The sequence below is a fragment of the Chrysochloris asiatica genome, unplaced genomic scaffold, assembly GCF_000296735.1.
Source record: "Chrysochloris asiatica unplaced genomic scaffold, ChrAsi1.0 scaffold00225, whole genome shotgun sequence".
Taxonomy (NCBI): Eukaryota; Metazoa; Chordata; class Mammalia; order Afrosoricida; family Chrysochloridae; genus Chrysochloris; species Chrysochloris asiatica.
In genome coordinates, this window is record NW_006408743.1 from 1,297,301 (window position 1) to 1,310,072 (window position 12,772).

The 12,772-nt window shown below is 35.6% G+C and overlaps 1 protein-coding gene across 1 annotated transcript in view; it reads left to right on the forward strand.

The window, feature by feature from the left end:
- Positions 1-12,772, forward strand: part of CHODL (chondrolectin) — a 32,863-nt gene that overhangs the window by 13,841 nt on the left and 6,250 nt on the right. Inside the window, exons 2-5 of the mRNA XM_006873154.1 lie at positions 4,082-4,391; positions 4,756-4,913; positions 8,984-9,070; positions 11,272-11,374. Of these exons, the coding sequence (XP_006873216.1) occupies positions 4,082-4,391; positions 4,756-4,913; positions 8,984-9,070; positions 11,272-11,374 (658 nt within the window). The remainder of the gene's footprint in view (positions 1-4,081; positions 4,392-4,755; positions 4,914-8,983; positions 9,071-11,271; positions 11,375-12,772) is intronic.

Here is a 12,772-nt window from a genome sequence, read left to right on the forward strand (position 1 = left end):
TATCTATCTATCTATCTATCTATCTATCTATCTATCTATCTATCTATCTATCTATATGTGTGTGTGTGTAAAGACTACTCATCTGTCAGTTTGTTGTACTGTAGTGGCTTGTGTGTTGCTTTGATTCTGTAGGATATGCCATGGGAATTTCAAATACCAGCAGGGTCACCCATGGTGGACAAGTTTAAGCTGAGCTTCCAAATGAAGACAGACTAGGCAGAAGGTGAGATTGACTACTTCCAAATATTCAGTCACTGAAAACCTTACAAATAATAGTGGAAAACTGTCAGCACCAAATTATTGAATATTAAAGCATGATGAAGAGCTCCAAATATTGTCAGATACAGTCTTGGAAGATGATACCCTCAGGTGGGAAGACACTCAAAATGCGACTGGAAAAGAACTGCATCCTTGAAGTAGAATTGACCATGATGATATGAATGGAGTAAAGACCTTGGAACCTTCATTTGCACATGGGACACAACTCAAAATGAGGAAAAACAGCTGTAAACATCCATTAATAATCGGAACATGGAATGTATGAAGTATGAGTCTAGAAAAATTAAAAATTGTCAAAAATGAAATGTAACACATAAACATTGATATCCTAGGCATCAATGTTTGAAACACTGAGCTGAAATGGACTGGAGTTGACCATTTTGAATCTTACAATAACATGGTTTACTATGCCAGGGATGACTAACTGAAGAGGAAAGGTGTTGCATTCATCATCAAAAAGAAAATATCAAGATCAGTCATGAAGTGCAACACTGTCTGTGATAGAATAATATTCATATGCCAGTAAAGAAGAATAGTTAATACCACCATTACTCAAATTTACTCGACAACCACTAAAACAGTGATGATGAAATTGAATTCTATCAATTTATTCAGATTTAAATTGATCAAGCATGTAATCAAGATATATTGATAATTACTGGTGATTGGATGGCAAAGGTTGGAAACAAAGAGAAAGGACCAGTTGTTGGAAAATATTAACAGATGATACAACTTTGCTTATTGAAAGCAAAAAGAGGACTTAAAATACTTACTGATGAAGATCAAAGACCAAAGTTTTAGGTTTGGGTTGCATCTCAATGTAAAAAAAAAAATCCTCACCGTGGTACCAATAAACAACATCCTTAAATATTGAGAAAAGATTGATGCTTCCAAAGGCTTCATTTTGATCAGATCAACCATGGCAGCAGCAGTCAAGAAATCAAACAACATATTGCATTGGGCAAGTATGCTGTAATAGACCTCTTTAAAGTGTGGAAGAGCCAAAATGTCAGTTTGAGGACTAAGGCAAGCCTGACCTAAGCCATGGTATTTTCAATACTCTCATATGCATGCAAACATTTGGATAGTGAATAAGGACCACCACAGAAGAATGGATACATTTGAGTTATGGTGTTGGAGGAGAATATTTAAAGTACCATGGACTGCCAAAAGAACAAATAGATCTGTGTTAGAAGAAATGGTCAGAGTGGTCCTTGGAAGCCAGGATGGCCAGACTTCATCTCTCATACTTTGGATATATTTTCAGGAAGTACCAGTCACTGGAGAGGGATATCATGTTTGGTAAAGTAGAGGATTGGATCCAAGAAAAAGAGGAAGACCCCCATCGAGATGGATTGGCACAGTGGCAGCAGCAATGGACTCAAATGTAGCAACGAATGAGAGAGAGAAGACTCCTGTCCTGGTGTAGCATTGTAGAATAAGCACCCTATGGCTATCCCCTCAGGCACTCCTCAAGTACCCGATTCAGGGCTGCTGAGTCAGAACTGACTCACCAGCACTTCACAAAAGAATATATATATTCTCCAGGACTTTGCTATAATTCCATTGCTTACAATGAAAATTCTTATTAATAATCTAACAATGCTATTAGGCTTAGAGATGACTATGGAGATCCCAATGGCTGACTATATATATATATAATCTCCATGTTGTTGTTGTTGTTGTTAAGTGCCATCGAGTCGGTTCCGACCCATAGCGACCCTGTACAGGGTTTCCAAGGGTGTAAATCTTTACGGGAGTAGAAAGCCTCATCTTTCTCCTGCGGAGCGGCTGGTAGTTTCGAAACGCTGACCTTAAGGTTCGCAGCCCGATTCGTAACCACTACGCTACCAGAGCTCCATGGTCATCTCTAAAAGATTATTTTCAGTCTATTTGGTTTTTTTCTTTATCGTCAGTTTCTTGTGATCAATATTTGGAGGTATCATTCAAATGGACACACTAATTATTTTTCATTGTCAGTTAGTTTTGGTAGTATGTTGATTCATTCCTGTTATTAAGTGCATTCTTCCTGGGTCCAGATCTCAGTTAATGAGACAGAGAGGACAACTTGTGGGCTCACTTGCTTTGCTGGGACTGCTGTTTTATAGTTGGCTCTTCTCAGCTTGTGTCAAGATATTAAATGTCTGTCACTCAGATACTGGTGTGAGGTTAATGGCCTTCCACTGATTTCTGTTCTCTCTTACCTCTGAGTATCATCATAGGTCATTAATTGTTGATTCTGAGAAAGGGATGGATGTGATACCAATGCTGGCTCACAGTGTGATATACTGTAATTAAGAGTATGAAATTTAAATGTTTTATTTTTTAGCTAGTGTTTAAGTACAACAACATTCCATACTACTGAAAATTTCTCGAATGGCTAAAAATTAAGCATAGTAAAACAGGCCTTTATTCCCAACAAGAATGACATTCATGCAGATTAATTTTAGGAAATCAGTTAAACTATGCTTTAATTTCTTGACATAAAATTTGTTGTTCGATTTACATATAATACTTGATAATCTGTTTTTCAAGTGGTAATTTAGGCTAAAATCAGAAAGAGATTAAGAATGTAATGGAGGTTGGGAATAAAGAATAGTGACAGAGATGGATCTGTGGCCATTTTTTAAAAGTTGACAGCTGAGACAATAACAAAGAAGCAAAGTGAGGGCAAAGAAAAAGCTAATGCAAAATGAAACAAAACAGCATGGCCTTTCTGGAAAGTGTCTCTGTGATCGTGCATGATTAGTAACTAAAGGGAAAAGACGTACCTGTAGAAAAGTAGTAATTCATTGCTAGTCCCAAACCCACTGCCACATAGTTGATTCCAACTCATAGGGACCTTGTACAGGGTTTCTGAGACTTTATATCTTTACTGGAGCAGAAAGCCTTCTCATTCTCCAGTGCAGCAACTGATGGGTTTGAACTGTGGACATGGTGGTTAGCAGCACAGTGCATATCCCACAGTGCCACCAGAGCTCTTCTTTTGCTAGTGCTTTGCTATGCTAAATGCTGTTGACTCCATACCAACTCAGATGTCCGATGACAGCTGGTGGGCTTGAACTACTGATCTTACGGTTGGCAGTTCAATTTCACCAATCACTCCTTACAGACCCTATACAGGGTGGCTCTGAGTAAGAACCGACTCTACTGCATTTACAATAACTAAGGAGCTCTGGTAGCATAGTGGATATGAATCAGGCTGCGAACCACAAGGTCAGTGGTTCAAAACTACCAGCTGTGCCATGGGAGAAAGATGAAGCTTTCTGCTCCCGTAAAGATTTACAGCCTCAGAAACCCTGTACAGGGTCGCTATGAGTCGGAACCAACTCCACGGCACATAACAACAACAACATACATAATAAAAGTACATTTTTATACTTTGAATTTGGGATGTTGTATCTTCAAACACCTTATCTAAAATGACTTCTTTTTGTTTTGTCTGTATTTAATGATTAAATCACTTATTAGTAATCTTTTCTCATAACTTTGATGTTTCCTTAACTACTGTCACTTACTTAAGTAGTCGGTTTCTGGAAATCTGAGCCAGAATGACTGTGACTGTGCTTTTAAAAAAAAAAATGAGTCCTGTGTTAAAAGTATACATTACAAGTTACTAGGGAATCATTTTGATTTTATGAGTCAAAAATAGTAAGGTAGAAAATAAACATTACAACATGATTCAATGGGAAAAGCATTTCTTGATAGATTATTTCCTGGTTTGATTAGTTCTTTAATCTTTATTCTTAGTAGTATTATAGATAGAGTTCAGATAATCTATTTATTGGCATCATCTTTTCAGGGCAAAAGGTGTGTTTTGCTGATTTAAAGCATCCCTGCTACAAAATGGCCTACTTCCATGAGCTGCCCAGCAGAGTGAGCTTTCAGGAGGCACGCCTAGCCTGTGAGAGTGAGGGAGGAGCCCTTCTCAGCCTTGAAAATGAAGCAGAACAGAAGCTAATAGAAATCTTGTTGCAAAACCTCACAAAACCAGGAACAGGAATTTCTGATGGTGATTTCTGGATAGGACTCTGGAGAAATGGAGATGGACAAACATCTGGCGCCTGTCCAGAGCTCTACCAGTGGTCTGATAAAAGCCATTCTGAGTACCGGTGAGTACAGATGCTACGAAGCTGACTGATGCTCTGAGGGACTCTGGAATCCCTTAGTGGAGCAAATGGTTAACATGATTGGCTGCTAACTGAAAAGTTGGGAGTCCAGTCCACCAAGAGGTGTCTTGTAAGAAATACTTTGTAATCTAATTAAAATTAGCCATTGAAAACCTAATAGAACACAGTTATACTCTGGCACATGGAGCCAGTGTGCACTGGAATTGACACAATGGCAACTGACTGGCTGGGGGACATTATAAAATGTAAAAAGAGATTCGGTTACATATAGAGGGTATTAGAATATAACTGGAAATGTCAGTTAGAAGTTACGTTTTGAAATATTTCTGCTCCTATTTGTTCGCAGAAACTGGTACACAGATGAACCTTCCTGTGGAAGTGAAAAGTGTGTTGTGATGTATCATCAACCAACTGCCAATCCTGGTCTTGGGGGTCCCTATCTTTACCAGTGGAATGATGACAGGTGCAATATGAAGCATAATTATATCTGCAAATATGAACCAGGTAGGAATTATTATATAAGTGGAAACAATGAATTCTCTTCACATTTGTATTGGGCTTATTGTCTTTAGGATTTAGCCTTCAGTTAACTTTGTTTTTCTGCTATAAGAAATGGAATTACTTTGTAGCTTGTCATACCACTTAGTGTAAATTGCACACTGAGTTAAACAGAAGGGAGTATATAGACACATCTAGAGTGATATCTTTGAGAGATAACAGTCATTTCTGATGTGTTCTTTTAAACAGATTTAAGGAAGAATAAATACGTATTTTAAAAATAATTTAAACACTCAATATAATGCATGAAAAATAGCATAAGTCACCAAAGTACCTGTAGATATATGCATCTGATCAACAGCTTTTTAGATTACTGTGCAATAAATTTAAGGCTATAAAGACCTTTCTCATGGAACATTAGCTTTTCATTTCATGATATAATTCTTGGCATGCAGTTCTCAACGGAAGTCATAGTGATCATAGCTAATTGCACCATGGTGAGTAAAACTAGAGACATGGGACAGACTTGTCCTATGATTTTTGTTCTCATTTGATGTCTCCTCAGTTAACTTTTCAGATTCTGAATGGAACAAAAATTGTAGTCAACTACTAACTGAAAAGTTGGCTATTCTAATCACCCAGCACTATTTTGAAAGAAAGTCTTATGATTTAAATCTGCTTCCAAAAGACCATAGCCATCTGAAACCTTGTGGAACACAGTTCTACTTTGATACACATGGGGTCACCTTGAGTAAGATTTAATTCAATGGCAGTGAGTAGTTCGCTCTTGTTTGAAGCCTCCAAAGCCTTACCATATGAAGCAATTGGGATCGTTGTATTGACCTGAACTCCTCTGGTGTAGTTTCCTGTTAATATGGTAAATTTGAATTACTTTTAATAGAATTTTTTGTTGTTAAATGCTGTCAAGTCTGTTCCAACTCATAGTGACCCTGTTTAGAATTTCCAAGGAGTGGTTAGTGAGTTTGAACTGCCGACTTTGTGGTTCAAACCAATCTTGAGGTCAAGTACTTATCCTATGATGCCTCACCAGGATACTTTTAATATAATAGCTAAACTGAATTGATATCCAACCAAAAAGGACTAATCAGAACTCTGAAACTTTTTTTATTATCTAAGAAACTTGAGCTTTGAGAATTTTCTGCCTCTTTTCTGCCTTCTCTGTGTTTGGAAATGCCATTTTAATACTTTTGAAAGGCTGTCTGATTGACTTCATGATGTATGTTCATGGGAGGCTTTTTTTTTTTTTCTTTTCATGTTTTATTGTGAATTATATATTTTACATGGGAGAACTTTAGTTTTACATTTATTCCACCGTACATCATTTCATTGCCATGGTTCCAATCCCCTCCATGCATCATCAACCTACCAAAGGTTATACCCTATAAACCAGCCCCCTATACTCTCCCCCTTCCCCCACCATTCTTCAGCACACAGTCACTCTCCCTCTCTGGATCCAAAGTCCCCAGCCGCTTCATCAATCCATCTCTGCCTCCATCTCGGGCCTCACTGCTTCTCTGGGTAGGGTCCCGCTCTCGGCTCTTCTCCGTTGATGGCCCTGGAGACCTCTGCTCCTAGACTAGAGAGTTAATCACTCCCTTCCTTGCTACAAAACGTCTACCTTTACATTTCCAATCCTCCCAATCAGTCCTGATAACAATTATTCACTATTGTATCACAAGTGACCCTTCTGCCTTTCATTTCATCAGCTCCACCTAGACAGATTGGGTAGTACTCACTGGAGATTCTGCCTTCATGGGAGGCAATTTTAATTAAGTAGTGATGCTTCCATTGCTCTCTTGAAATTACATGATTCCCTTTCTCTTAAAACTGCAAAGCATAGGGGATTATTTGGATTAGATTTATCCTCTTATTATTATCTTCCTCTTCAGTATATTAGCCAACTTTTTACATCCCTGGTGAGTTTGTTCTTTAACCCCCTTGGTTGCTAAATCCACCATTGTACTCTTGAAAGCCTTTGAAAAGATAAATTTATTATGTACTTATGCTCTTTCATTTTATTGTTATTTTCTTAGAAAAACATAAAGCTGAAATTCTCAGTAATTTTAAATTATGACACTCTATGTAGTTCAAACTGTTTAAATAAAGCACAATGCATGTAATAGAGTGTTATTTATACAGTATTGTACTCTCCTTAAAACTCTTGGATGGATTATTTGATCCTACATATATACTATTTTGATTTTTTTCATTCAAACTTGCCCTTCAAGACACAATGAACCCCATAAGTCATCTTTAGTCGTTACGTATGAGGTAATCTATATTTATATTACTCATTTAAAGAATACTTAGAAGATAAAATTAATTTGTCTTTATCTTTTATATTTTACCAATATCTTTGGTTAATATATACTTTATGAATAGTAACATTATGTGCTTACCCTTTAAGTAAAATACACAGTTTAACCATTGACCTTATTCAAGTGTATATTATTTCAGTCTTTATTTTAATTTTTAGTCTTTCCATCTTTATCTAATTTCCTTTTAGTTAGCCTTTCTTTAGTTTAATGTCAGGTTTGTGAAGTACTATCAGGCTGGTTAAGCTTCCTTGCTTATGTAATTGGTTGACTTTTAATGGTAAGTAGAGAGAACTCAGCAGTGTGAATAACGAATTCAAAATTATAGGACTAACTATTTTTAACTTTATTCTCCACTTATATCAGACCTACTGAGTGATTTGAGCTTTGTCTCTCTTTCTGTTCCTAAACCCATTGCCCTTGAACCAATTCAAAATCATGGTGACCTTATATACTTTAAAATAGAGCTATCTCTAAAATCAGAATAAAGGGATTTTCTTAGTTATTATCTCAACAAAAGCAAATGTCTAGGCCTTCTTCAGTACTGCTGGGTGGGTTTGTATCAACACTAAATGTCAGTTTCTTTTTATTTTGATCCGCACATTTTAAAATGTGTACAAGAATAACAAATATTACTATGGGATGGGCACAGTTTAATGCACAAAAATGAGAGATAGTGAGATTGTTTTAGAACATTTTATTTAAAATGCTCTAATATTCAAAAGATGCTGTATGTGTTTTATCTTTTTATCTATTGACAAAAGAAACCAGAATTGCTACATGAAGCAAATGAAAACATATTTTCACGTTTATTCTTGTTCAGTGTATATTTATTGAACTATTAATTCAATCCTGGAGGTAGGGGATAGAACAGTATCAGATCATATTAGGAAACTCCAATACTTTTTTATGCATGTGCCAATGGAAAAGATTTCATTATAAAACCAGGAAAAGAAGCTTCTTGCACAGTTTAGTTTATTATTATTTTTTAAAAGGTAGACACTATTAGAAAGCAGATCTAATGACTTTTGAGATTCAGAATGTTGCTACTTGAATTACCATTTCCGAATGCAATCTCCGTACATCCATCTGTTTATTGTTATTACAAAGAGAAACATAAAAATTAAATTGATAGGTAAAGAAGGAGCTTAGTGGTTCCATATGATAAGCACTGGACTGACACACAAGGGCCACAGCTCATGCCCACCAGCCACTCCATGGGACAAAGATGAGGTTTTCTACTCCTACAAAGATTTAAAACCTCAGAAACCTTATATAGGGCCACTATAAATCAGAACTGACTTCAGAACACTTTACAACATCAACAGAACATGGGTAAAAAGACAATCTGTGCTTTTCTTTGAAGCACATTTACTGTTTCTCATTTCTTTGTTTGCCAATCTTGCTTTTCTTTGTATAGCTTTCTGGTTGTTTTGCTATTATTGCTAGTAGCAGGGGCCAAAAGATTGTCAACCCAGGCCCCCTACTGATTGCTAAAATACATCTTTGGGTTGCAACAAGTAATTTTCCAAGTGGATATTTTACTCAAAGATAACTAAATATTGACTTTATAAATTTTTGACTATGTATAAATTCAGTATATACATATTATAACTGAAAACTGTTCAGAAACCAAATCATTTATATTGTTTTATAACATTTTATTTTATTTTATATAATATAATTTTGCATTTCTCTTGTTTATCATTATTTACAATGCCTGTATTTTATTATTTACAGAAATTAATCCAACAACCCCTGTTGAAAAACCTTACTTTACAAATCAACCAGGAGACACCCATCAAAATGTTGTTGTTACTGAAACAGGTAATTAGTTCACATATCTTTAATTCTGCATCAATAACAGAAACTATGCTTTAAAATTTGCATCAAGTTGACTCAGTGAAAATTTTTACTTCTGATTATGTGACACTGTGGGTTAATTCACCAGACTGCAAAGCTGTTTGAACTGCAAGGTCGGTGGTTCAAGCTAACAAGCTGCTCCTTGAAAACCCTAGACAGGGTCCCTATGGGTCGGAACCGACTCAACAGCACGTCACAACACCAACAATAAACATCAGCTTTAGGTTAGAGCAAACGATATTAAACTAATCTTTAAACAAAAAAAACCTGCTTTATTTTCTTCAGATCTTTACCTCAAGTGTATGCATATGGTGCTAGACTAAGTAATTTGCATTAAAATCTGGATCTACAGGAATTCCCTCAACAACATGTAGTCATGATGTAAATTAGTACATTCACTGGTCTGCAAACAGTAGTGTACTTTTAACTATTTAAAGACTGACTGAGACTGGGAGGGAGAGAAATAAAGTGTAAGGCCCTCATTTTTTTTAATTTTTTTTTTGGTGTAAATACTGTAACACTAGCTGATTCTCAGTGAACAACAGGTTAGAAAGAAGTGTATGAAAAGCACTGTCAGCAAAAGTAAGGTTATTTACTGTGAATGATGGAAGGGTCAATCATTCAAAACCAAAAGGCAACATGTACCCAAGGACAAAGTTGAGAATGGATAGAAAGGTGGATGGAATGGCCGTAGGAACCACGGGGAGAAAGCAGAATAACAGTTATTCCACAGAGTGAAGTGTAATTATTGAGATGAAGCAAAGTGTGTTATATGTTGAATGTAAAACTGATAGTCTTGTCTGTAAACCTTCACTCAATTCACAGTAAAACATTCTAAAAAAGAAAGAAAATAAAAAGAGAGAAGAGTCTGAGTAGCGAGGAAATTAAGTACAATCTCCAATGCAATTAGTCAGACATGATGGTCAGTATCAGTTATAAGTTCTTCCTCAGCTTGACAATGAGACAGAATCTTATTCATCCTATTTGCTTTGTGACTCATAGTTTAAAAACCAATTCACATACAATATAAAATCCATGAAAAACTTGAAAATGCATTCTCTCTTTCCTACACTTTGTAAGGGATCATAATGACATTTTAAAGATAAAGAGAGTATTTCCTGAGTCTTTAAAATACTTTTTGAAAACTGGAAACAGTGGGTGGAAGTTTAGCAAATGATCCACAATATACTACATCACTGGGCTTCAGTTACTATGGGAGAAGTGATGTATACTTAGATGGATCTAAGTCTAATCCATTTTTACCAGAATTGTATTGATTAATAATGATGACAACTTTTAATTTACTAGCTATATGCACATTTCTTCAATTTGCTTTTATTTTATGAAATAATATTAATCTTTATAGGTTTTCACTTTTTTAAAAGCCTGATCATAGTAGAGAATAAATATGCTTGATATAGTAAAAATATTAGTAATTCAGTACATTAAGAAAGTTTATCACTTATGACATTGACAAAGTTTAATATAGTCAAAGTTTAGTATAGTTAAGATGTATGGGACTTCAGTGTGACAGTTGTTCATAATTTAACTAAGAGCACCTAACATTATTGTGATGGAACAGGATTAAAAAATAATTTATTTTGGAATTTAATTAAGATCAAGTCTTTGTCCCTCTGGAATCTTGTGTCTCTTGGTTATGACTTTATTATCAGTTAATATATATATATATGTTTAATTCCAGAGTTGCTTATGTATTACTGTGACACTGAACTTTCTAGCTAAGATAAATACTTATCCCCAAAGTCAAAGATTATTTTAATAATAATTATTTTTTAATAATCAGTACTATTTTTCTCTCTAAATAGTAAGAATATTCATAAAATGAGATAGATAAGATTACTAATATATTATTAAAACTAGCCATTATCTGAACTACAGATTTAATAATAACATAAAAAATATGAATGATGAGTTGATGTATAACAATTAGTGTAGTATACTTTTGTTTTTAATTTTTACCAAAACATAAATATATTACTTTATTACATTATTCAGTATTTTGGGAAGAACCTCCTTGGAAATTTATTTGTTGATAAAAATTCTGTTATGCCTTACATTTTAATTTTTTTAGAAGATGTATATAACTCTGGTGTTAGAATCCTGGCTCAGCTATGTTTGCACATTAAGACCTCCTTCTTTTGTAGGCATAATCCCCAATCTAATCTATGTCGTTATACCAACGATTCCACTGCTCCTATTGATACTGGTTGCTTTTGGAACCTGCTGTTTCCAGATGCTTCATAAAAGGTAAATAATTCACATATGTAGAGACAAACTGAAAAATCTTGAATAGGTCTTCAGAACACATTTAAAATATTACTATAGAAAACATTTAATTTATCTCAAGTAAATTTTGATATCCATATTATCTGGTACAACCCAGTCTATACAACAAAATATGCCTCAACTATATGATTCATGCATTATGTCATTTAATTTTCACAAGTCATATTAAGTAGGTATATACCTGTTTCTGGTAGCGTAGTGGTTACGAATCGGGCTGCGAACCACAAGGTCAGCAGTTCGAAACTACCAGCAGTTCCACGAGAGAAAGATGTGGCTTTCTGCTCCCGTAAAGATTTACAGCCTCGGAAACCCTGTACAGGGTCGCTATGAGTCAGAACCGACTCCACGGCACACAACAACAACAATACCTGTTTCAATTTTTCAGCTGATAACAAGGTAGGTTAGATAAGTCAGACAATTTCCATGGGATACGTAACTGGTGTGTGGGTTGTAAAGTGCTATGAAGTTGGTTTCAACTCACAACAATCCTGTGTAGGGTTTTCAAAGTATAGCTGGTAGATTTGAGCCAACGAATTTATAATTAGCACTCCAGTGCTTATCCTACAGTGCCACACTAGGACTCTTACAACATATACCATTGTACAATGTGGGGCCTCTTATTTGTTAGGAATAGACAATAATGCTATTCCTTTTACTCTTGACCTCAAATTGTATAGAAAGAGTCCTACTGCAGCACTGTAGGGCAAACACTGGACTGCTAACCACAAGATCAGCATTTCAAACCCACCAACCACTCTTGGAAACCCTATATAGGGATGCTATGAGTCAGAGCCAACCACAGCACACAACAACAACAGTGGTGTAGTGACTTTTCAAAATCCTAAGGCATATGCTTCTATTTTATTTCAAAAGGATTATTTAAGAAGAGGAAATAAAATTAAATGCTAAAAACGTGTTATTTTTTACAAGAATTTTGAAATCCAGTATGCTTTCACAGTAAAATTTCTTGAGGATAGGCTGACCTTTATATATGCTTATCCATAACCTAGAGTTAGTGGTAAAATTTTTTCTGACTTTCTGCTTGACAAATATATTGTTGTTAAGTGACATCGAGCTGGCACCAACTCATAGTGACCCTATGCACAACAGAATGAAACACTACCCATTCCTGCACCAACCTCACAATCATTCCAAAACCTCAGGCCATTGCTGCTGCCACTGTACCAATACATTTCATTGGGGGAGAAGGGTCTTTCCCTTCTTCTCCGACCCTCTACTTTACCAAACATGTTATCCCTCTCCAGGGACTGGTCTGTCCTTACAATATATCTGTATGAGAGATGAAGTCTGGACATCCTGGCTTCCAAAGAACACTCTGGCTGTACTTATTCCAATATA